General features: G+C 45.6%; 1 protein-coding gene across 4 annotated transcripts in view; it reads left to right on the top strand.

The window, feature by feature from the left end:
- Positions 1–25,771, top strand: part of LOC127587025 (sorting nexin-32-like) — a 43,033-nt gene that overhangs the window by 2,965 nt on the left and 14,297 nt on the right. For 3 of the 4 annotated variants that reach the window (XM_052045155.1, XM_052045157.1, XM_052045158.1), the window contains 6 exons: positions 13,074–13,178; positions 14,396–14,506; positions 15,707–15,828; positions 19,942–20,065; positions 21,338–21,442; positions 22,119–22,224. In XM_052045155.1, the coding sequence (XP_051901115.1) occupies positions 13,074–13,178; positions 14,396–14,506; positions 15,707–15,828; positions 19,942–20,065; positions 21,338–21,442; positions 22,119–22,224 (673 nt within the window). Of the gene's footprint in view, positions 1–4,115; positions 4,323–13,073; positions 13,179–14,395; positions 14,507–15,706; positions 15,829–19,941; positions 20,066–21,337; positions 21,443–22,118; positions 22,225–25,771 lie in introns of those variants that run through there. The other variant, XM_052045156.1, reaches the window with a different exon arrangement.

Raw genomic sequence — 25,771 nt, 5'->3', positions numbered from 1 at the left:
GATAGATATTCTATTTATATGTGGGTTGAATTTTGGAAACTGGGACATCGGTAAATAACATGCTTCCGGATCTGAATTTCAGCAAAACTGTCATGTGTTCGGCATGCCCTACTTTCATAAGATGGCAAAGCATTTTCTTTGCTGCTAAACTCCTGATGCGAGATGGGTCAGTTTTATGTTGAAAACACATCGACAGCTCTTTGTTTTTTGGTCTACTTAGTACTGTCCTGACTTCTGAGTCTGTTTTATAAATAAGCAGCGACTGTGTGTATTTCACCCAAATTGCCCTGTTAGCTTGAGGCAGTTTGACTGTAGCGTGCATTGTGGTTCTCTGCCCCAGTCCAGCATTGTGCTCAAGTAAACTTGGGCAGCAGAGGAATGGAGATGAGAGGCCATGAGGTGGATGGCGAAGACGCACACGGTCCTCCCCTTTCGTCTTATCCTAACGTGGCTAAGCTTGTGATTGCAAATTCTGTTCTGCTGTGAAAGGAGGTTAAAGCTTGGTGGAAGGGTATCCTGGTGCAGTGGTTAAGTTAGTAGACTAACAGCTGGACTTCTGGACCACTGATATAGAGGAGTGAGCTTAAATCCCGCCATGGCTTCCAGAGCTTTTAAATTCCATAAGATATAGGAGCAGAATTAGGCCATTTGGCCTACTGAGTCTGCTTCACCATTCAAATGTGGCTGATTTTGTTTCTTCCAACCCCCCCCCCCCACCAATCAAGAGCCTATCAATCTCTCCCTTAAATACACCCAATGACTTGGCCTCCACAGCCCTCTTTGGCAACGAATTCCACAGATTCACCACCCTCTGGCTGAAGAAATTCCTCCTCATCACAGTTCAAAAGGGATGTCCCTTTTATTCTGAGGCTGTGCCCTCTGATCCTAAGACTCTCCCACTAATGGAAACATCCTCTCAGCGTCCACTCTATCCAAGCCTTTTGGTATTCAGTGGGTTTCAGTGAGATCCCCCTTCATGTAATTTAAATCTAGAGTTTTTTGCGATCCGTAACTATGAAACCACTGAATTGTTTTCAAAGATCCTAAATTTCCTTCAAGCAAGGAAGTGTACTGTCCTTGCCCAGTCTGGCTTGTATGTGACTCCAGGCCAAGCAATATGACCGACCCACTGAGTTCCCCCAGTAGATTCCAGCATCTGCAGTCTCTTGTGTCTCCACCAATATAGTTGACTCCAGTTCTGCCTCCTCAGTTTGAGGGCAGCTGGGAATGAGCTTTAAATCCTGGCAATGCCAGTGACGTACACACCCCCATGAACAAATTAAAGCCAACCTAAACTTGGCACTTTTCCCATGGATTTGGAGACGTAGGGTGCAAGCACTTGAAGGTTTGAGCCCAAAATTGCAGCTCCGTGCTGCCTGGTATGAGGAGTCAGACAGAAGGTTTGCCACACTCAGAGATGTCATAGAGTCATACAGCACAGAAACAGGCCCTTCGGCCCAACTGGTCCACGCTGATCAAGATTCCTATCTAAGCCAGTCCCATTTGCTTACCTTTAGTCCATATCCCTCTAAACCTTTCCTGTCTATGTATCTGTCCAAGCTCCTTTTAAATGTTGTTAATATTACCCGCCTCAACCACTTCCTCTGGCAGCTCATTCCATATACTGACCACCCTTTGGGTTGAAAAAGTTACCCCTCAGGTTTCTATTAAATTTCTCCCTTCTCACCTTAAACCTATGCCCTCTAGTTCTTGATTTTTCCCAACCGTGGGAAAAATGCTGTCCGCATTGACCCTATCTATTCTCTACGTGATTTTGTACATCTCCATAAGATCACCCCTCATTCTCCTACGCTCCAATGAAAGAAGAGAGTCCCAACCTCTCTCCATAACTCAGTCCCTCGAGTCCCGGCAACATCCTCGTAAATCTCCTCTGCACTCTTTCCAGCTTAATGGCATCTTTCCTGTAGCAGGGTGACCGAAACCGAACACAATATTCCAAATGGAGCCTCATCAACGTCTCATACAACTGCAGCATATCATCCCAACTTCTATACTCAGTGCCCTGATTGATAAAGGCCACCGTGTCAAAAGCTACCTTTACCACCCCGTCTATCTGTGACACTACTTTTAGGGAATCTTGTACTCCTAGGTTCCTCTATTCTACAATGCTCCCCAGGGCCCTACCATTCACGTGTCTCCTTTCCGGCAAGGTGCAGAACATCCCATGCCTGTTATTTGCAAAAGTGCATGGGTGTTCTTCCTGTGTCCAATATTTATTTCTCAATGAACAGCGCTGAATCAGGTAATCTGGGCTTCTGCCAATTATCTGAGCATCTAAAAGCTAATCTGACAGCAGTGTATCTTTCATGTAGTGCAAAGTGAAACCAGGAAGCACTTGCACAGGTTGTCCCTGGGTTCTGTCTTTGCAGGTGTCCTTGAACTGATATTGTTCACGTCGGAAAGTGCATCAATGTGGTAACCATACTTCCATGGTGTTCTAATGAATGGCATTGAAAACGCTTCAGACTGATGAGAGAGAGAATTTATTAAGGTGGAGAGAGAGGAAACCAGTTCTGCTGTTCTTATGAATGAACGCATGTTGGGCTTCTGAATTTGATAATATTATGGGAGCTTGCTTGTGTAGGGGTGTCTATAAATTGGTTGTTAACCTGGGCTTGTGTATTCATTCATCAGTGCGTAGTGGTGGTATAGCAATAAGCAACACTGCCTTCCAAGCAATCGCCCTGGGTTCAATTTCCAGGCAGCACAGTGGGTAAAGCCGCTGCCTTACCGCTCCAGAGACCCAGGTTCGATCCCGACCTCCGGCGCTGTCTGTGTGGCATTTGCACATTCTCCCTGTGACATTGTTGGTTTCCCACGGGTGCTCTGAGTTCCCCTCTCATCCCCAGGACTGACGGGGTTGGTAGGTTAATTGGCTGCTGTGAATGACCTTTTATTGCAGGTGGGTGGCAGGAGAGACTTGAGCACGTGAGAGAGAACAGGTTGTGGGGGGGAAGGGTGTCCTCTGAGAGAAGAGACAGACTCAATGGGCCAAATGGCAGCATCCTGTGTCTTAAGGAAACTATATGAATAAAAGGTGGCGCAGTAAGTAGAGTGACCTGGGTTCGATTTTGACCCCTGATGCTGTCTGTGGGGAGTTTGCATGTTCTCCCTGTGACCGTGTGGGTTTCCCCCCGGGTGCTCCGGTTTCCTCCCACATCCCAATGATGTGGGGGCTGTGAAGTTAATTGGTTGCTGTGGAAGCTCTTGAGGCCAGGAGTTAATGGGCAGTTTGAGGGTGCACAGGAATGTTGGATAGATGAAGTTTGGGTATGTGTCAACCATGACATAATTGAATGTTGTCACAGGCTCAGGGCTTGTAGCCTCTGCTCATTGAGTTCTTGGATGACTGGGAGTCGATCACTGGTTCGATGGGAGTTGGCTGATTATTAATTTGCACCTGTTAACTTGCAGTTGGATCTGGTGAACTGTACTCGGTATCAGTCTGAGCGTTCATCTCTGCTTGATGACCATCTGCTTAAATTTTTCTCATTGAGTTTACCATCTGCAAGTTTGGCTTGGTTACAGTCTCATCCAGTCGAGTTAGGTGCGAGTACAAGAGAAGAAGTGGGGAGCCCATTTGGAGTACTGTGCTCAATTCTGGTCACCTCACTACAGGAAGGATGTGGAAGCCATAGAAAGGGTACAGAAGAGATTTACAAGGATGTTGCCTGGATTGGGGAGCATGTCTTATGAAAACAGGTTGAGTGAACTCGGCCTTTTCTCCTTGGAGCGACAGAGAATGAGGGGGGGACCTGATAGAGGTGTATAAGATGATGAGAGGCATTGATCGTGTGGATAGTCAGAGGCTTTTCCCCAGGGCTGAAATGGTTGCCACAAGAGGACAGGTTTAAGGTGCTGGGGAGTAGGTATAGAGGAGATGTCGGGGTAAGTTTTTTTTACTCAGTGGTGATTGCGTGGAATGGACTGCCAGAAACAGTGGTGGAGGCGGATACGATAGGGTCTTTTAAGAGACTTTTGGATGGGTACATGGAGCTTAGAAAAATAGAGGGCTATGGGTAAGCCTAGTAATTTCTAAGGTAGAGACATGTTCAGCACAGCTTTGTGGGCCGAAGGGCCTGTATGTGCTGTAGGTTTTTCTGTTTCTATTTGTAAAAGAGTTGAAAGTTTGAACTTTGGTCCTTTTTTCCCCAGTTAGTTTTGTATATTTTGCCTTGTGAACTTTAAACCCAGGTTGACAACTCTTGTGTATACAGCACCCTTACCACAGGAAAGTGTTCCAGTAGGATTCGCAGGAATGTAATCGAATGAAGTTGCTACTTTACCACAAAGATGTGACTGTAAGTTCGGTTAAAGAAGGAGGTTGTAAGGGACATCTTGGATAGTGGGAGAGAATTAAGATGGGTGTTCCAGCACTTGGGAGGCCAGGCAGCTAAAGACTTGTTAAAAAAACAGAAGCCTGTCTTTCATAACCAACTTTCCACCCCAGGACAACTCAGCTTCAATGAAGTAGCTAGTGTTATACAGTATGGAAACAGGCCCTTCAGCCCATTGTGTCAATGCTAACCATCAAGTACCCATCTATATCAATGGTGGTGTTCTTGCAGAAAATGCAACAATTTCCTTGTCCTTTGCAACCTCCCACAAAGCATTGCATGTTTTATTCCGAGGGGGTGGGATTGGGGGGGGGGGAGTGGTTACATATAATCCCCCCAGACATTGGAAGAGTTGGGGGAGTTTGTTCCTGTACTGGCTGCCAACCTTTGAGGGGTCTTGGTTTGCAGTAAAGCTCTAATAATCTGGCACAATTGGGACTTTGGTGGCAGACTTTCAGGATTTTTAGATGTTATTTCTGTTAATAGTCCAACAATCATTTTAGTCGTCTTTTTTTTGAAGATGTAACACTGTATGATAACACATTTTCCAATGATCTAGGTAAATTGAGATGGATCCTGAGTGAATGGAAAAAGAGGGCAAGAACTGTGGCCCCAGTGAGTGGGGGGGAAAAGGAGCAGACATTACCCAGTGAGCCAGAAATCGAACAGTGGGGGTTTCTGAATACAGGTTATAGCATGGCTCCATTCCTGTGAACTGTTCAGAAATGCATCCGCAAACAGAGCTCCTCCACAGCAGAAGATGCCTGCAGCAGCCAGCAAATCCATCCCACCAGACTCCCAAATGCTTATCTGTATGTACGGGCTGTACACAAGTCAGGTGTTCATAAGCTGTGGAGACCTGTAGTCAGATGATCCATTATAGAGTTTTACTGTAATTCTTGGCGCTATCCCTCCAGCAGCTGGATTCTGGCTTGGCCTTTCACTGTGCTTATTAGCCAGGGCCACAAGCTCGAGTATATTTTCTAACTACAGTCTCCTAATGTGCTGTGCACTGGTTTAATCAGGGCAGCTGCTGAGAGTTCAGCTTGTGAGGGAGAGCTTCTGATGCCCACTGCCTCTGCAAGTCAAGTAGTCCGCTGCCAAAGTGTCAAGTTGTAAGCAGAGACCTAAGAGCTGAGGTAACCCAGAAATTCAGACCTGCAAGGGTGAAGATGTTCAAATCCGAGCACTGTGTGGTGTCAGTATTGATAAGCACTTGCTGTCCTGTTCATTGTCTCTGTACATGATGCCTTGGGCGGTTGACGGGAGGTCCTGCCTGTGATCTTGGCCAAGTCTGGTGTGCCCGTGGAGGGAGAGGATGGTGTTGGCCAGCACCATTTCATTATCTCGCTCTCGTTCATCATTCCTACAGAGGCTCGAGTCTTGTAATGCATGCCAATTACACTGCACCTGCTGCTCCATTTGCTTGTAATGTTGCACTGTTGGAGGTGGCATCTATCACATGAAATATTTAATCTGAGGCTTTTAGCTTTCTGTTGGTTGAGACTCTGGGGTTCGGGAGGTGTGGGGGATTGATGCTACAGTCTTAAAAAATTTGGTGTCGCGATTTGGAATTGGTTCATTAGTCACACGTACTGAGGTGCAGTGGAAAACTTGTCTTGTATCCTATTCATACAGATCAATTCCTTACACAGTACGTTGAGGTAGTACACGGTAAAACAATAACAATGCACAATAAAGTTTAACAGCTATGGAGAAGGTACAGTGCAGGCAGACAATAAGATGTAAAGTCATGACGAGGTAGATTGAGGTCAAGGGGACAGTTCGATAGTCTTATAACTGGGATAGAAACTTTCCTGGAGCCTGGTGGTGCGTGCTTTCAGGCCCGATGGGAGAAGAGAGAATGTCTGGGGTGGGTGGGGTCTTTGATTATGCCGGCTGCTTTACCAAGGCAGCAAGAAGGGTAGACAGAGTCCATGGAGGGGAGGCTGGTTTCCGTGATGTGCTGGGCCGTGTCCACAACTCCGCAGCTTCTTGCGGTCCCGGGCAGAGCAGTTGCCGTACCAAACCGTGATGCATCCGGATAGGATGCTTTCTGTGGTGCATCGATTTAAAAATTGGTGAGGGTTGGGGAGTGAATTGGGGGGAATAATTCTACACACAGGCTGACTGAAGTTTGAAACTTCTTTTTTTTTTCTCTCTGCAAACAACATAAGTGACTGGATCAGTTAATGTTAAACCCAAGGTTGAGACATTTTTGGTAGCCAAAGAAGGTAAAGGTGGGGGAGGCAGGTTTATGATGTTAAAAATCAAACATCTTGGATGGGACCAGTACATTTTTCGTTTCTGCATTTGCTCTCCAGCATGCATGGTTCCCCACTTGTGCTTGAGTGAATCTGCCATTCATTCTGGTGTCATAGAACACTACGGCACAGAAAATGGGCCATTTGGCCCTTCTAGTCCATGCCAAAATTTTATTCCTCTAGTCCCATTGACCTGTACTTGGTCCATAACCCTCCAGACCTCTCCTGTCCATGTATCTATCCAATTTATTCTTAAAAGTTAAGAATGAGCCCACATTTACCATGTCAGATGGCAGCTCGTTCCACACTCCCACCACTCTCTGAGTGAAGAAGTTCCCCCTAAACCTTTCCCCTTTCACCCTAAAGCCATGTCCTCTCATACTTATTTCTCCTAATGTAGGTGGGAAGAGCCTGCTCATATTTACTGTCTATACCCCTCATAATTTTGTAAACCTATGTCAAATCTCCCCTCATTCTTCTACGCTCTTCTTAGGAATAAAGTCCTAACCTGTTCAATCTTTCCCTGTAACTCAACTCCTGAAGACCTGGCAACATTCTAGTAAATCTTCTCTGCACTTCTTCAATCTTACTGATATCCTTCCTAGAGTTCGGTGACCAGAACTGCATACAATGCTCCAAATTTGGCCTCACCAATGTCTCATACAACCTCACCATAACATCCCAACTCCTATACTTAATACTTTGATTTATGAATGCCATCGTTATACAGCACAGAAACAGGCCCTTCAGCCGTTGAGTCTATTGCCAACTATTTGTGCCAATCCTCACATTCCCTTTGACTCTGCCCACATGGTCAATATACATTAACCAATTAACCCACCGACCCCCGCATGTCTTTGGGACATGGGAGGAAACAGGAGCACCTGGGGGAAGCCCACAGAGTCACGGGGAGAACATGCAAACTCCACATACAGACAGCACTGGAGGTCAGCGTCGAATCCAGGTTGTTGGAACTCTCCCAGCCAGACACATTTAGAATCTCCCTCTGAGAAGGGGTGATGGGCAGAAGCCATGAAGTTGTAACAGAATGGTGGTGCCAGTTAGGACTAGTCAAGCTCCAACCATGGAGGCTGGACGAGGAGGGAGAACGTACATCAGCCAAATGTGATGCCTCATTACCAAATATCCATCAGCACATTTGGCTGGTTGGGTGTCACTCTTGAATTTGTCCAGGAGCTTCATCAGTCACGCCTCCATGATCTAGAGCAATTAATAAATAATTGCCCGCTTCACAAATGTTGAGTGCCAGTATATGGGAGCTTTGAGTTCCCCAGAACAATGGACTTCAGAGAAAATCCTGCATTATGTATTTATATTGCAACAGAAGCTATTTACTCCTATCTCTGTCCCTCAGGAATCCATCTCTGTCGTTGTATAGAGATTCTTTTAAAGTTGCGTCTGTTCTCTGACTGTATCTTGCGATTTGGGTTAAGCTGTTGTCTTCGGTACTCGGTATGGAAGTGCAAGAGACTGCAGATGCTGGAATCCAGAGCAGAGAAAACCAAACCGTTGGAAGAACTCAGTGGGTCAGACGGCATCCGCAGAGGGAAATGGACGGTCGATGTTTTGGGTCGAGGCCCTTTATTTGGACTGAAAGTGAAGAGGCGAGGTAGCCGGTAAAACAGGGTGGGGCATGAGCTGGCAAGTGATTAGGAGGATCCAGGTGAGGAGGGGTGATGGGCAGATGTAGTCAGGTGAGGGAGGGAAGGGTGGTGATGGGAGCAGAGGCTGGGAGGTGATGGGTGGAGGCAACAAAGGACTGCACATGGTGGAATCTGACAGGAAAGGAGAAGGTGGAGCATGGAATCAAGAAAGGGAGGTGGGGAGGGTAGACGGGAACAGTGGGGAGAGTGGAAACAGTGGGTGATGGGCAGGTGGAGGAGGGGAAAGAAACTAGGTGATGGGTGTTGGGACTTGGAAAGAAGGGTGTGTGTAGGAGGATCTGGGTAGATCAGGAGACAAAGGGAGCAGATTTTCATTTCGAGAGGTATAACATAAAAGTAAGGATGTGTTGTTGAGGCTCTATGGGGCACTGGTGAGGCCTCATTTTGAATACTGTGTGCAGTTTTAGGCCCCTTGGGAAGGATGTACTGATGTTGGAGAGGGTTCAGAGAAGATTTACGAGGATGATTCCTGGAATGAAAGGGCTTGCATACGAGGAGTGTCTGTCGGCTCTTGAACTGTACTCACTGGAGTACAGAAGAATGAGAGGGGACCTCATAGAAACATTTCAAATGTTGAAAGGACTGGACACAGTAGATGTGGCCAAGTTGTTTTCCCTTGGTGGGTGAGTCCAGGACGAGGGCACAGTCTTGAGCTTCACTCCCTTTTGCACTTACCAAATTAGCTAAACGTATGATTAACCCAATTGTTAAACATACAATATGAATATGGTTTCAATTTTGTAAATTTTTTGGATTGAATAAATTTAATCTATCAAGTCCTATTCAATCTAATTTTTTTTCTTTCATCCATCCAGAGTTGACTCAGCTCTTTCCATATGGAAAAAGAAGGGAATAGTATGTTTTTGTGATTTATTCGTTGATAACTGTTTTTCATCTTTTGAACAATTGCCTAACAAATACAATTTGCCTAGATCGTACTTTTGATATTGCAGACTAGAAATTTTTTAGAAGCTACTATACCCTCTTTTCTGACACCTTACAGAACTGAAATTATGGAAAAAATTTTCGGTTTTAATCCTTGTCAGAAGGGTTTGATAGCAATAATCTATGATTTAATTATGAAAATTCATCCAGAACCACTGGACAAAATTAATAATGAATGGGAAAGTGAACTCCAGACATCTTTACCTACAGAGACTTGGAAGAAAATTCTTCATTTAGTTAATACATCTTCAATGTGTGCCAGACACTCTTTGATACAGTTTAAGGTAGTTCACAGGACCTATATGTCAAAAGATAAGCTAGCCTGTTTTTATAACCATATAAATCCTGTATGTGACTCGTGTAAATTGAATGTGGCTTCTTTGACATGTTTTGGTCCTGTCCCCTTTTGGAAAAATATTGGAAAGACATTTTTAACATTATCTCAACTGTATTGAAGATTGATTTACAACCTCACCCTATCACTGCAATTTTTGGATGACCAAGGATAGAGTCTGGCCATTTATCTGCTTCTGCTAACTGTATGATTGCTTTTGTTACATTAATGGCCAAACGATCCATTTTGCTTAAATGGAAGGATCCAATACCCCCTACTACTTTTCAATGGTTCTCTCAAACTACATCATGTTTAAACTTGGAAAAAATCAGGTACTGTTGATCCTTCACTTAAATTTGAGGAAGTTTGATTTATTCAATAGTCTCACGTGATATAGATCCCCTTATAATAACCTTTCAACTTAAAGGAATGGAGTTGATGATGTAATATTGCTCTGTTTCTACTGAGAAATTTTAGTCCAGTTTTTTTCTGTTTGTCTTTTAAAATTTTTTTCTGCTTAGCTTAGTTTGGTTTGATATATTGTTCATAATTTTTCTTATTGTTTTGGGGATTTTTTCTTTTTGTATAATCCTTTTTTTTCCCTTTCTTTTATATTATATTCATTTACTAAGAGATCATTGGATCTACAGATTTTTTTATACTTGTTCTTTATGATTATCCATGCCATGATTGTTCTCCTGATCTGTGTATTACATGTACAAACACTGATGTTGTATATTTGTATTAATTTGAAAACTAATAAAAAGATTGAAAAAGAAAGAAGGAAGGCACAAGTCTTAGAATTAGAGGATACTCATTTAGAACAGAAATGAGGAGAAATTTCTTTAGCCAGAGGGTCATAGATTTATGGAATTCTTTGCCACATACAGCTGTGGAGGCCTGATCACTGGGGGTGTTTAAGGAGGAGATTGATAGGTATCTAATTAGTCAGGGTATCAGGGGATATGGGGAAATTGGGGCTAGATGGGAGAATAGTTTAGCCAATGGTGAGGTTGTGGATCAGATTTGATGGGCCGAATGGCCTACTTCTGCTCCTTTGTCTTGTGATTACCTGAAATTGGAGAATTCAATCTTGCCATCGGGTTGTATACTACCCAGGTAGGATACGAGTTAGCTGCAGCGTATCATGTACTCAGAGCAACTGATTGGGTATGTGTGTGTTTTTTTTTGCTATGAAACACATCTTTCAATCCTGTCTAATTAATTTGCAGTCCCATGCTGACATTTGTCAGCTGTGTGTGTCTGCTGCCTCCAAAAGAGCAGCGAGTGTATGATCCAGCTGAGTGCCAGTGTTGGATGACGGTATCCCCACAGAGATTAAGCCTCTGGCACGAGGAGAGACACGTACACAGTTGAAGTGATTCTCTGGTGTGGGTACTGGTAGAAGCTGGTTCTGCCAGGAGCAAGCCATCCAACCTGATCTTGCACTCAGAACTTTGCGTTATGTGGAGAGACTAAGGGAGCTAGGGCTTTACTCTTTGGAGGGAAGGAGGGTGAGAGGAGACATGATAGAGATGTACAAAATATTAAGAGGAATAGATAGTGGACAGCCAGTGCCTTTTTCCCAGGGCACCAAATCTCAATACAAGAGGGCATGGCTTTAAAGTAATGGGTGGGAAGTTCAAGGAAGATGTCAGAGGAAGGTTTCTTTACCCAGAGAGTGGTTGAGGCATGGAATGTGCTGCCTGGGGTGGTGACAGAGGCAGGTGCATTGGTCAAATTCAAGAGATTGCTAGATAAGCATATAGAGGAACTTAAAATAGGGGGATATGTGGGAGGAAGGGGTTAGATGGTCTTCGGTGAGGTTTAAAGGTCGGCACAACATTGTGGGCCGAAGGGCCTGTATTGTGCGGTACTGTTCTATGTTTAACTGATGCAAGGTCATTGATCTGAAATATTAGTTAAGTTTCTCTCCCCTGATGCTGCCTGACCCGCTGAGTTGTTCTGTGTTTCTATTCTTGCTATGATGTCCCATTTAACACTCTGGGATGGGTACAGTCCTATTTACTTTAAGTTTGCAAGTGGGCAATAACTGGTGTGTTATTCCTAGTCAGTTATATAGCACAGAAACAGGCCCTTTGGTCCAACTTGTCCATGCCGATCAAGTTGCCTACCTGAGCCAGTCCCATATCACTCTAAAGCTTTCCGAGCCATGCACCTTTCAAATGTCTTTTAAACGTTGGAATTGTACCCACCTCTGACAGCTCGTTCCACACATCCCTCTGTGGGTGGGGGGGAAAAATTTGCCCCTCGGGTCCTCTTTAAATCTTTCCCCTCTCACCTTAAATCTGTGCCCTCTAAGTTTTAGACTCCCCTACCCTGGGTAGGGGAAAAAAAACCTGACCATTCACCTTGTCTATGCCCCTCATGATTTTATAAACCTCTAAAAGATCACCTGTCAGCCTCCAACACTCCAGAGAGAAAAAAAAATATCCCAGCCTATTCCGTCTCTTCTTGCAACTCAAGTCCTCCAGTCCTGGTAACATCCTCGTGAATCCTTTCTGCACCCTTTCCAGCTTAATGATGTGCTCCCTATAGCTGGGCAACCAGAACTATTTACCAACAACTTACTCACTAACACACTTCTTGAATTAGGGACTTCATCACAACGTGATCTGGACCAGAGAATGTTTGCTCTCAACATTAATGCATCGCCATTGATGAGTAATAACACGTAATGGAAGTGTTGACTTGAGCATTCTGTATCTGTAGGTTTTAGAATTTTTTTGAATAAATCATATTTTGAAATTATAAAAATGGGTTAGGTATGGAGTAAAGCTCCCTGTATGCTGTACTGTCACACTCTCAGGGCAAGGACAGCACTAAATATTTTTTTAAAAAAAAGTAACTTATTTATCAAAGAAATTGTAGAGACTCCATGAAGAAGGGCCATAATTCAGGGCCCTCCTAACATTGAACACTAATTAAAGTTTGTGTTTTTAAAACCTCATGAACTATTTACTTTAAGGACCCTCACCACCTGGGACATGCCCTCTTCTCATTACTACCATCAGGGAGGAGGTACAGGAGCCCGAAGACCCACACTCAACGATTCAGGGACAGCTTCTTCCCCTCCGCCATCAGATTTGAGTGATCCATGAACATTATCTTGTTATTCCTTTTTTTTTGCACCATTTATGTTTTGTAATTTTGTCTTTGCTCTGTACTGCTGCTGCCAAACAAATTTAATGTTATCTAAGTTGGTGATAATAAATGTAGATGTATTAACACAAGAACTATCATCCATTATAAAATTGCTGACATATTCTCCACTTGTATTTTAGAATTTTTAAAGCATATTTTGAAACTTAAATTGTTTAGTTGCAAGGCTCCCTCAACACTGTACCATCGAACTCTTCCCCAGGGAGTGCTAACAATTTGTATCGTATACTCAAAAATCAATCTGTGCTTGTAACTGGCAGTTTGATGAATCACTGAGGCCTGTGTGTGTGTCTTTTAAATGCAGTCAAGGACCATGTCAGTAGATCTACAGACGGACTCCTCGCTCCAGGTTGAGATCTCAGATGCTGTCAGTGAGAGGGACAAAGTGAAGTTCACCGTCCACACCAAGGTATGGGAGGAGAGGAGGCAGGAATGGGTCCTGGACTTTAAAGGTTGGCAGCTTGCTGCCTTTCCTGTAAGTGACGCAGTAACATTACCTGCTGGGTCACCAGAAAACAAGTGTGAGTCATATGTTCTGGCTCTGTCAACTGAATCAGAAGGTTATGTCTTTGAGCTCTCATTTAAGACAGAAGCTCTGTAATCCAGACTGATACTCCCCCTGCAAGTACTGGGGAAGGGGGATGGGGAAGCTGCTCTGGGTGTGGGGTGGGGCAGTGCATGGGAGAGGTTTAAACAGAAGCCCATTGGGAAAAATTGGTTTATTATTGTCACATGTACCAAGGTGCAGTGGAAAAACTCCATTTCGCATGCCATCCGTATGGATCACTTCATCACATCAGTGTATCGAGGTAGTATAAGGGAAAAGCAATAACAGAATGCAGAATATAGTGTTACAGTTACAGAGTGCAGGCAGACAAATTGCAAGGGCAATGATGAGGTAGATTGAGGTCAAGAGTCCATCTTAATGTACAAAAGGTCTGTTCAATAGTCTTAACAGCAGGATAGAAGCTGTCCTTGAGCCTGGTGGTACGTGCTTTCAGGCTTTTGTATCTTCTGCCCGATGGAAGGAGATGGGGTGGGTGGAGTCTTTGATTACGTCGGCTGCTTTACCGAGGCAGGGAGAAGTGTGGATGGAGTCCGTGGAGGGGAGGCTAGTTTTTGAGATGGACTGAGCTGTGCCCACAACTCCGCAGTTTCTTGTGGTCACGGGCAGAACAGTTGCTGTAGCAGGCCGTGATGCATCTGGGTATGATGCCTTCTATGGTGCATTTGTGTTTTTAAACAGAAAAAAATTGGTGTGGGTCAACAGGGGCATGCTGAATTTCTTTTGCCTCCTGAGGAAGTAGAGGCATTGGTGTGCTTTCTTAGCCATGGTGTCTACGTGGTTGGACCAAGATGGGCTATTGGTGATGTTCACCTCTAGGAACCTGAAGCTCTCAACCATCTCTACCTCTGCACCGTTGATATACGTGCACTGCTCCACCTTCCTGAAGTCAATGACCAGCTGTTGGTGGAAGAGAAGGGGAGTTCTCTCAGAACCAGTCTAGTTTATAGGAGCATCATTCTTTTAAGAATATCATCTGGTCTCTGCCTTGTAGTTTGTAGGATCTTGCTGCGCAGTGTAATTGGCATGCTGCTCTTTATTTTGTCTCTTACCTGTTTCAGACAAACCTCTCCCACTTCAAGCAACCAGAGTTCTCAGTGGTTCGACAGCACGAAGAGTTTATTTGGCTCCACGATGCCTATCTGGAGAATGAGGATTATGCTGGGATCATAGTGAGTGACTGTAGGCTGGAATGTACTGGTATCCCTCAGATACCAGCTCCAATACAATCCTCCTAGGGGAGGGATGGCACGGGTCAGACATGGGTTGAAGCTCCTGCCACACCATCCAATCACACACTCCCAGGGTCAGACACAGGGTGAAGCTCCCATCACACACTCCCAGGGTCAGACACAGGGTGAAGCTCCCTCCACACCGTCCCATCACACACTCCCAGGGTCAGACATGGGTTGAAGCTCCTGCCACACCGTCCAATCACACACTCCCAGGGTCAGACACAGGGTGAAGCTCCCTCCACACTGTCCAATCACACACTCCCAGGGCAAAAACATTTGGGTTAGCTTATCGTTAGTTTACCAGACCTTTGCTGTACCCCCTTTTTTTTTTGAATGATGTGGTTTCCCATTGGCACTGCAAGCAGCTGATCCTAGGGATGGTGTTTGGAGTAAATCTAACCTCTACACAATCTGGTCACACAGTCCCAGGGCATGGGTCAGACAGAGTGAAGCTCCCTCTGCACTGTCCCATCACACACTCCCAGGGTCAGACACAGAGTGAAGCTCCCTCTACACCGTCCCATCACACACTCCCAAGGCAAAGACAATTGGGTTAGTTTATTGTAAAATGTCTCTGTCGTCGAGGGGCCAATGTCGATCTCTTGACTGGCATCACTGCAGCAGATTATTTGCATCACATGGTACAGAAACAGACCCTTCAGCCCACCAAGTCCCTGCTCACCATCAAGCACCCATTTACATTAATCCTGAACTACTTTATTCTCTGCACATACCTATCAACTCCACTGGATTGTACCACCAGCCTCTACACTGAGGGTAATTTATAACAGCCATTTAACTTGCCACCCCACATGTGCTTGGGATGTGGGTGGAAACTGGAGCACCCCGGGAGGGGGGCAACCCACGCAGTCATGGGGGAATGCGCACACGCCCCCCCCACCCCCCCCGAGATTGGGATCGAACCCAGGTCTCTGGAGCTGTGAGGTGTGGCTCTACCTGCTCTGCCACCCCTGAACCACATTGCTATCACTTGGCTGGTTGTGGGCTCTTGCTGTGTGCAAGTTGGCTACTGCGTTTTATGCATTACAATGGTGACTCGACTTCAGAAGTACAGGTACTGGGAGAGGCATGAGTCTCTGGTTACTGGAATGCCTGAGCTCTTTTCCCCGTTCACAGATCCCACCTGCACCCCCAAAGCCCAACTTTGACGCGTCGCGGGAGAAGCTGCAGAAACTCGGCGAGGGCGATGGCTCCATGACCCGTGAAGAATTTGCCAAAATGAAACAAGAGCTCGAGTCGTAAGCAGTGTGTCAGGGGAGGTCGTTGGTTGGTGCGGGGATTGATTGGGGTGGTGGGGAACACGTTAGTTGGTGAAAGTCTTGCAGATGCTGAAAATCTGAAGTAAATATGGGGAAATGCCAGAAACACTCAGCAGCTCAGGCAGTATCTGTGGAGAGAAGAATAGTATTTTGGGTCTGGGACACTTCCACAGAAACGGTGGAAGAGAGAAAACAAGTTAGTTTTGGGTAGCAGAGAAGGGGGGGGGGTGAGGGGGGAAGGATGGGTAGATCAGGGGGAGTATCTTTGATAGGGAGAGACCAAATGACATAACATGGTGGCTAAGTAGCACTTAACGTCAGGTTACGCCACCGATGCTGTACCCTGGTGTTGTACAGTGGTGGGCTTGTCCCCACTGGTGCTGTATCCCAGTGTTATCTGTAATATGTTGTGAAGTCATGGGACATGCCCAGCAGGCAAAACTATGCTAAAAAGGAAAAACTGAACCAAAGCAAGACTAGTAGAAACGGGCAGTTCTGATACAGAAAGAAGGAGCAAGTTGCCTGAAGTCGGAGAATTCAGTATTGAGTCCCACTTTCCCTGATTTAGGTTGGGCTTGTTATTGGAGAGATGAAACGGGCCCGTCAGTCTATCTATGCTGAACATCTGCCATTGATCTATTAATCCTATATTAGTCCCACATTTCATTCTCACCACATGCCCCTCAACTCCCCCTAGACTCTACCACTTGCCCACACACCAGAGATGATTTACCCACCAACTTGTACCTCTTGTGCTGGACCTTGTTGCAACAGTGTGGGAGGCCAAAGATGAGAGTGGATTGGAAAGTTGGGGTTACTCCTACAGACTGAAAGTGCCTGTTTGCCGTGGATTTACTTCTGGGCATTTCCTGGAGTGGATCTCCTGGTTGAGCTGCATTACCTGAACCACTCCTGGGTCTCCCTATCTTGCTCTGCAAGTTGGGAAGCCCACACTTCTGCCAGTTAAACTCTTCCCTGTGCTGCCATTTCTGCTCCACACTAGATTCCACACCCTCCCCTCTCTCCCATTTTTTTGTCAATCTTTGTCCAGTTTTCCTGTTCACCCCCACCCTTCTGTAGTTGGGAGAATTTGTAGTGGGGAATAAGGAATTGGGCAGAAGAATTCAAGTACTTTCTTCACTGAAAGAGAGCGCAGAGTGGGATTGAATGGATCTTTCTTGGGTTGGCAGGCTGTGACTTGTGGGGTCCTATAGTTTGGGGTGGAGGGAGCTCAGCTCTTCACAATCTACCAATGATTTGGCAGAGGGGACAATGTTATTTGCATGAGTAGCTGTTTACACAATGTGACTGCAAGAGCAGGTCAGAGGCTGGGGATCCTGTGTTGAGCAACTCCTCTCCTAACTCCCCAGAGCCCGTCCACCATCTACAAAGCTCAAGTCAAGAGTGTGATGGGACACTCTGCACTTACCTGGATCAGTGCACCTTCAATAACACTCAAGAAGCTTGGCATCATATAGGACATGGCAGCCTGCTAGATAGGCACCCCATCCACAGCCATTCACTCACTCCACCACTGATGTACAGTAGCAGCAGTTTGTACCATCTACAGGATGCACTACAGAGCTCACCATGACTCCTTAGACAGCACCTTGCAAACCCACCACCTCTACCAGCTAGAAGGACAAGGGCAGCAAAAGCATGGAGTTCACCACCCCCCAGATGTTGCCCTCCAAGCCCCACACCATCCTGACTTGTAAATGTATTGCTAGTCCTGGAACACTCTCCCTAACGAATTGTGTATCAATTCGAGAAGGCAGCTCACCACCACCTTCAAGGGCAACCAGGGATGGGCAATTAAATGCTACCTCAGCCTGTGAATCCCTTGAATGAATATAAAATAAAATATTTACTGATAATACAAAACCAGCTGAGTTTGTGAAGAGGATATATATTTTTAAAAAAAGGACTATCAGTGATTTATTTTACATTTTTATATATTATGTCAGGCTTGTATATAAAAATGTAAAATTAACCACTTTGCACACATTTTTTAAATGGTGAGAGACTGGGTAACATTGATATTCAAAGACCATAGGGTCCTTTTACACAAGTCTCCGAAGGCCAATGTGTAGGTACCACAAGCAGTTGGGAAGGGATGTAGTATCTTAGCTTTCATTACAAGAAAATTGGGGTAAGGAAATCTTGCTGCAATTTATACAGGGCCTTGGTGAGATGGTGCCTTGTGTATTGCGTGCAGTTTTGGTCTCCTTGCTGTTTTTTTTTTAATCTTGCCAGAGCTGGGACTTCAGCCAGATTCACCAGACAGGTTCCAAGAGTGGTGGTGTTGCCATATGGGAAGAGATTGAGTAGAGTAGGCCTGTATCTCTCTGGCGTTTAGAATGTTAGGAGATCTCATTGAAACTTGCAGAATCCATTCGGGACAAGTTGGGAGGATGCTTCCCCTGGCTAAGGAGTCTGAACAATGGGTCATTTGGGACAGGTGAGGAAAAGCTGCTTCAGAGGGTGGAGAGTCTGGAATTCTCTGCCTGTGGAGTCCTGGTCATGGGCTTCTTGATAGAATTCTGGATACCAAGGGGTATGGTGACAATGCAGGAAAATGGGCAGAGACAGAATTATTGGCTGTGATTAGCAGAGCTGGCTCCAAAGGCCAGGTGACCCACTTCATGTGTTCCTTCAGTCCAATCCAATCTCTGGGGTGGGGGAAAGTTTCTCATGAATTCCCAAATGAAAACTGAATTCTCAACAGGTCAGGCAGCATTTGTAGAGGAAAAAGCAGTTTACATTTCAGGTAAACGATCTCTCTTCAGAAGGTTGAGTTTGATCTGTTTCTCTCCCTACATGGGATACGGAGACTAGAACTGTACACAGTAACTCCCCAGTATTGGGATATGGAGATCAAGACGGTTATCCCACGCTGGGAGTTATTGTGCACAATCAAGCCACTTTATTTCAAGGAACTTTTCCCTTCATTTCTTCACTTTTTTTAATCCCCCCACACTTTCTAAATAACTTGCTGCCATTGGAGCAATAGTTTGGGTGAAGTGCTGAAAGGGTTAATTTTGAAGAACTGGGGAGATTTCTTGGTGCCCCAGTTTACACTACTCCCAGAAGTGCAATAATTGTCCACAACCATCCTGCTCTTTGCAGGAGCTTCTTATGGGCAAATTCCGTTGCAGCATTTTCCTACATTACAAGTGACTGTTTCAAACTTTTACTAAGTAGTGTGGCTCTGAGATCAAAAGGCAGGTCGTAATACCGTTGCTTTCCAGCTCCTGATTCTGTGTGCAGGTGGGAAGATTGTGGGAGGAGGTCAGTGTGACTATGAGCCACCAAGCTCCTGCTCCCATTCCAGCTCCATCAGCGCCACCTGGAAGGTACCTGCCTGCCCACATCAGGAGCGGCCACACAAGAGACTGCTGATGCTGGGATCTGGGGCATAAAACAAACTGCTGGAGGAACGCAGCAGGTCGAGCAGCATCCGTGGGGGGAAATGGACAGGTCATAGAACAGTACAGCACAATACAGGCCCTTTGGCTCACAATGTTGTGCCGACCTTCAAACCTGGCCTAAGACTATCTAACCCCTTCCTCTCTCATATCCTTCTATTTTAAGTTCCTCCATATGCTTATCTAGCAATCTCTTGAATTTGACCAATGCACCTGCCTCTGTCACCACCCCAGGCAGCACATTCCATGCCCCAACCACTCTCTGGGTAAAAAACCTTCCTCTGATATCTCCCTTGAACTTCCCACCCATTACTTTAAAGCCATGCCCTCTTGTATTGAGCATTGGTGCCCTGGGAAAGAGGCACTGGCTGTCCAGTCTATCTATTCCTCTTAATATTTTGTACACCTCTATCATGTCTCCTCTCATCCTCCTCTCCAAAGAGTAAAGCCCTAGCTCCCTTAGTCTCTCCTCATAATGCATCCTCTCTAAACCCTTCATCTGGACTTGACCTGAAACGTCAACTGTCCATTTCCTACCTCGGAAGCTGCCTGACCCGCTGAGTTCATCCAACAGTTTATTTCTGCTCAGGAGAGGTCAGTTTGGCTGTGCTGATGGGTACAGTGTGTGTACTCCTGCAATGATGTTTTGTCCTTCTCCCCACAGTGAGTACCTGGCTATCTTTAAAAAGACGGTGGCCATGCACGAGGTCTTCCTGCAGCGACTGGCTGCTCACCCCGTGCTCAGAAAGGATCACAACTTCTACGTATTTCTGGAGTACGATCAGGACGTAAGTCTGGCTTCTCCTGGGAGGGCCTTCCCGTCGTCCAGTGGGAGGGGGTTGTTCGTGGAGGGCCTTGCTCTCTCCCAATGAGAAGGGAAGGAGAGTTTTGGGAATGGTCTTTCCATCTCCCATTGGGAGGGGGGGAGGAAGATTTTGAGGAGAGTCGTATCATCTTAATGGCAGGATTCGGAGGCAGCCTTAGCATTGGTTAAATTGGTTTATTATTGTCACATGTACAGAGGTACAGTGAGAAACTTTGTATTGCATGCTGTCCATACAGATCAATTCATCACATTGAGGTAGTACAAGGGAAAACAATAACAATGCAGAATAAAGTGTTACAGTTACAGAGAAAGTGCAGGCAGGGCGCAAGGCCATAATGAGGTAGATTGTGAGGTCAAGAGTGCATTCTTATACTAGGGGACTGTTCAAGAGTCTTGTAACAGCAGGATAGAAGCTGTCCTTGAGCTGGTGGTACGTGCTTTCGAAGCATTTTCCAATGGGAGGGTGGAATCACCAGCCTTCCTTAGCTTTGTATACAATTATGAGCATCTTTCCCTTGGCCTCTATAACAGGAACTGAGGAATTCTAGGGGCTGTGATTATCACAACTTTGCCACTGTCCTAATCCAGCATTGCTGGGATATGCGGCCTGTTTAATGACAGCCTGTGGTTTTAATTTGAGGATTCTGTCCTGGTCCAGGCTAGTTACTGGTGATGGTACGGGCAGCTCACCAGAGGGAGCAGCTGCTCCATTAGATGGTGTCTCTGGGACTGTGCCTCTCTCCTGTGAGCCTCCTGCTGGTGAAAGGCACAGGACCAACGTCAAAGTTGAGTTTATTGTCATAAGTCCATGTGTGCACAGGTGCAATGAAAAACTTATTTGCAGCAGCATCACAGGCACAGCATCAGATAAGCAGCATTCACATAAGTTAAACATAAATTGTACACAATTTTTACAAGAAAGAACACAATTAGAACAAAAAAAAAGTCCATTTTAGTGCAGTGTTCATAGTGTTGCTAAACTGTAGTGATCTTGTGCCGGTTGGTTCAAGAACTGAATGGTTGAAAGGAAGTAGCTGTTCCTGAACCTGGTGGTGTGGGACTTCAGGCTTCTGTACCTCCTGCCCGATGGGAGCTGCCAGAAGATGGCATGGCCCAGATGGTGGGGATCTTTGGATGTTGCCCTAAGGCAGTGCCTCCTGCAAATACTACCGATGGTGGGGAGGGATGTGCCGTGATGTATTGGGCAGAGTGTGAGTTAACTTTCTTTCAACAGCTGAGTGTCCGTGGAAAGAACAAGAAGGAGATCCTGGGTGGGTTTCTGAAGAACATTGTGAAGAGTGCTGATGAAGCATTAATAACCGGCATCTCTGGGATTAAGGTAAAGTTGAAACTTATTTACCTGTTGTGCTCTGTAAAGTAAAACTCCAATAATCTGCTGCGTGCTCGACATTGGTGCTGGACTGACAGATTTTCCAGACAATTGCATTTGTTTCTCTTAATGCCCAACATGTTTTTATTTCGCTTTTTATAACAATATAACAATCTCACAATATAACAAATTTTTCAGGGAGACTGAAAAGTGGAGTCCTGGTGAGTTTCAGCAGAATGTAGCAAACATCTGGTGAGGCAGATGTCCAAATGTTGGGTTTTCTCAATAGCAGACTACCAGACTTTTGCTGTACCTTTTTTGAATTATGTTTCCCATTGGCACTGCAAGCAGCTGATCCTATGGATGGTGTTTAGAGTAAATCTAACCTCTACACAATCCAGTCACACAGTCCCAGGGCATGGGTCAGACATGGAGTGAAGCTCCCTCGACACTGTCCCATCACACACTCCCAGGTTAGACACAGAGTGAAGCTCCCTCGACACTGTCCCATCACACACTCCCAGGGTCACACACAGTGAAGCTCCCTCGACACTGTCCCATCACACACTCCCAGGTTAGACACAGAGTGAAGCTGCCCTTAATACTATTGCAGAGATGAAACTGTTGTGTTGGTAGGTAGTGTTTGAAGTGTTTTACTTGCTCCTGTCGCAACTCTCTCCTACAGGAAGTGGACGAATTCTTTGAGCACGAGAGAACCTTTCTGATCGAGTATCACAATCGGGTCAAGGACGCCACGCTGAAAGCGGACCGCAAGACTCGATCTCACAAAAGTGCGTTCCCACCGCGCCTGGGGCCAAGTTGACTATTTCTTTTGTTCATTCATTAATCCCACTTTGCACAGCTCCTGGGCTCTGCGTCTCCATGACCCTGCTCTCCATCTTCCACACCCACCACCACCATCATCACCTTGCCATATCTGATTTGAACCTAGTGCTATTGTTTATTTAAAAACAAAATTAGATTCTAGCTAATTGCAGCCTCTCACCATTTTCTTGCCTTGGTCCTGTGCCCTTCATACCATCTCATCCCTCTGTACTGACGCTTCCATTTGATCAGCAGACCTAACAGCTCTTAATGGGGGTCGGGTGGGGGGTGATTCCAGATTTTTGATCTCCTTTGTCTTAAGGAAAGCCTTCTGATATCACCACTAAACAGCTGCCTTGAATTTTAAGTCTATTCCATCACCCAATGCACTTTTGCTCTCCTCTCCCCTTTTTTTCAGCACTCTGAAGAGAAAGTTCCCTTCAATCTCCAGGGATGGACACCAACACTCACTTCCCATTTTGCAGCTCCCTTCCTGTTATCCAGCACTTTCCCAGCACAGTGTTGATCTGATTATATTCACTGATCTCCATGTCAAGAGACCGAACGCAAGTTGGGTAACTGCTTTACCGTCCACTGATGTGACCACGAGTTCCCAGTTGCTTGTCTCTCTAATTCTCTGTCCCACTGGCCTCTTCCAACGGAGTCCAACCCCATCTGAACTGCACCTTGTAGTCAGACAGGGCAGATATAGGCTCTTTGGCTGACCAAGTCTGTGTCAATCACCAATCATCCACTTGCACCAATCCCATTTTATTCTCCCCACATCCCCCCCCCCCCCCCCACCGTTCCACCACTTGCCTAAACACTAGGGGCACTATACAGTGGCCAATTAACCTCCCTGCTCCACTTTTTTTTTGTTTGGGATGTGGGAGGAAATCCACGGGGGGAAACTAGCAAACTCTATGCAGACAGCACCAGAGGCCAGGATTGAACCTAGCCCACTGGAGCTGTGAGGCGGCAGCAGCCCTACTCACTGTGACGCACAGACCCATTTGAGCCTTCTACATTCGAGGCTGAAGCAGCTGCTTATCTGAAATGGTATCTCTTCTTTCCAGTGTTATTTTGCTTTTCTGTGTTCTCATGAAATAACAGCAGGAGTTGACCAACTGATCCTACAAGCCTGCTCTGCCATCTAATAAGATCATGTCTGCTCCTTCAACTTGGCACCACTTTTCTGCTCTTACCCCATGTCCCCTGATATCTTAAAAATCTATCCTGAATATATTTGGCTACTGAACCTCCACAAACTCCCCAGATAGTGAATTCCAAAGACTTATTACCCTCTGACGATCTCTCCTCTGAATGGTCATTCCCTTATTTTGACACCGACCCTGGTTCTCAAGACCCCAGCCATGAGAAATGCCATCCCCACATCTACCCTGTCAACCCCTTAAGAATTTCTCATTTCAATGAGACCTCTTGCTCTTCTAAACTGTAGAGAACACGAGCCTGGTCTCTTTAATCTCTCCTGTGACAAACTCAGCACCCCAGGAATCAATTGAGTGAACTTTCGCTATATTCCCTCTGTGTCACAAGTGTATCCTCCCAGATACGGGTAGGGAGATCAGACTGTACAGGGACAGAGCTGCCGAGGTTCAATATAATTGGAGCAAGACATTCCCTGCTCAAGTTTTTTTTTCCAGTGAGGGTCCTCATTATTATTTACCTTCTTATCACTTGCTGTACCTGCATGTTAACTTTTCAGTGATCTGTGAACAAGAACACCCTGGTCCCTCTGCACACCACCTTTCAATTCCACAAGGAAATAGGAGCAGGAAAAGGCCACTCAGGCTATCAAACCTACCCCACCTTTCAGTGTCTGACCTATGCTGGCCTCAACTCCTCTTCTGTGCCATTTCCCCATCCCCATTCCTCTACCTTCTTTCAAGTGTTGATCGACACCATAAATACATCACTGTCCTCTGGGGCAGAGGATTCCAGAGATTCACCTCCCTCTGAGGGAAGATATTTCTACGCACCTCAGTTTTAAATAATCAGCCCTCATTCTGTGGCTATGTCTCCTTGTTCACGACTCTCCCACTGGTGGAAACAATGTTTTGTTTTTTACCAGATGACCTTGCATCATTCCACCTGCTAGATCCTTTCTCATTCATGCAACCTGTTTGTATCCCTCCGCCCCCACCGAAATTCTCTCTGTATCCTCCTCCTTGCCAGCCCAGCTGTTGTATCATGAGCAAACTTGCATGTGTGACACTTGATCCACCTCATCCAAGTTATCGAATATACTTTGTGAGTTGCTGTTATCCCCGTAACAGTCCACTGGTCAGAACCTTCCAAATCCAGTGTTACCTAATGGTGGACTGATAGAGGTAAAGGCTGCCAAGAACTCAGCAGGTCAGGAGGGAAATGGATAGTTGACGTTCCAGGCAGCCCAGATAAAGGGTCTCGATCCAAAACGTTGACTGTCCATTTCCCTCCGCAGATACTTCCTGACCCGCTGAGTTCCTCCAGCAGTTTTTTAACTCTGCATTAATCAGCCCTCAATCCGTGCCAGTATATTTCTTTCTCTTCTCCTCCCCACCCACACATACCAAGCCCTCTAACTTTGTTTCATAATCTCTTGTGTGGCACCTTAGCTGTTCTGAAAGTCTACATCTACCACATCAACCGGTGTGTCCCTCTAGTTGGCAGCCTCAAAGTCCAACATATGTCAAATCTGATATCCCTTTTTAATAAATTTAATGTTGGTTCTGTCTACTATTATTATTTTTCCAAGTGCTCTATTGCCGCTTAGTAATAATTCCATCATTTTCCCCGTTTGATGTCATCCTAACTGGCCCTCTTTCTCTCTCCCTCCTTTTTATAGTGGATTTGTATTTGCCACCTTCCAATCGGTGGCAATCATCTTGCAGCCACAATCTCTATAGCCACCTCCAGCACCCTGGGCAGTGTATAATCAGCTCCTGAGGATTTATCCCCTTTCAGTCCCAATATTTTTTTTTGAGCTTCTGATTCTAGACCTGTAACCTTCCTCTATTTCAAGGTGATTTTTTTTTGTTGTCCCTGTGCCTTCCATGAAGAAGGGGCAGAAAATATTTGTGTAATTTCTATGCCATTCTCATTATCCTCCTGTCTCTGTAGGACCTACCTTCCTGATTTCATTCATTTATCACTGCAGCAGTGTGAGAAGATGACTCGCTAGCACCTCCTTGAGGGCATTTGGGGATGGGCAATAAGTGTTGGATTCAAATTCTCTCTCCTGGCTTTTTATTGGTGTCTGTGCATGAAACAGCAATAATCTTCATTTGCAGTCTTCTCACCACCAACGGAGCCACTATTTTGAACTTCCATCAGTCTGCTTCGAATTTCCTTGGTTTCTCAGTCCTCATCTTCACTTTCCCTTGAATTTATTTGCAAAGGGTGAGGCTTGGGCTGGGAAATGACCCTGGTCAGCAATGATCTGCTCTGGGGTCACAGGGATTGCATCCGAATGATCAGAAGGGGAGATGAGCTGAAACGCTGACTCTTGTC

This window comes from Pristis pectinata, chromosome 38, assembly GCF_009764475.1.
Source record: "Pristis pectinata isolate sPriPec2 chromosome 38, sPriPec2.1.pri, whole genome shotgun sequence".
NCBI classification, from domain to species: Eukaryota; Metazoa; Chordata; class Chondrichthyes; order Rhinopristiformes; family Pristidae; genus Pristis; species Pristis pectinata.
This window is presented reverse-complemented; position numbering and strand designations above follow the sequence as displayed.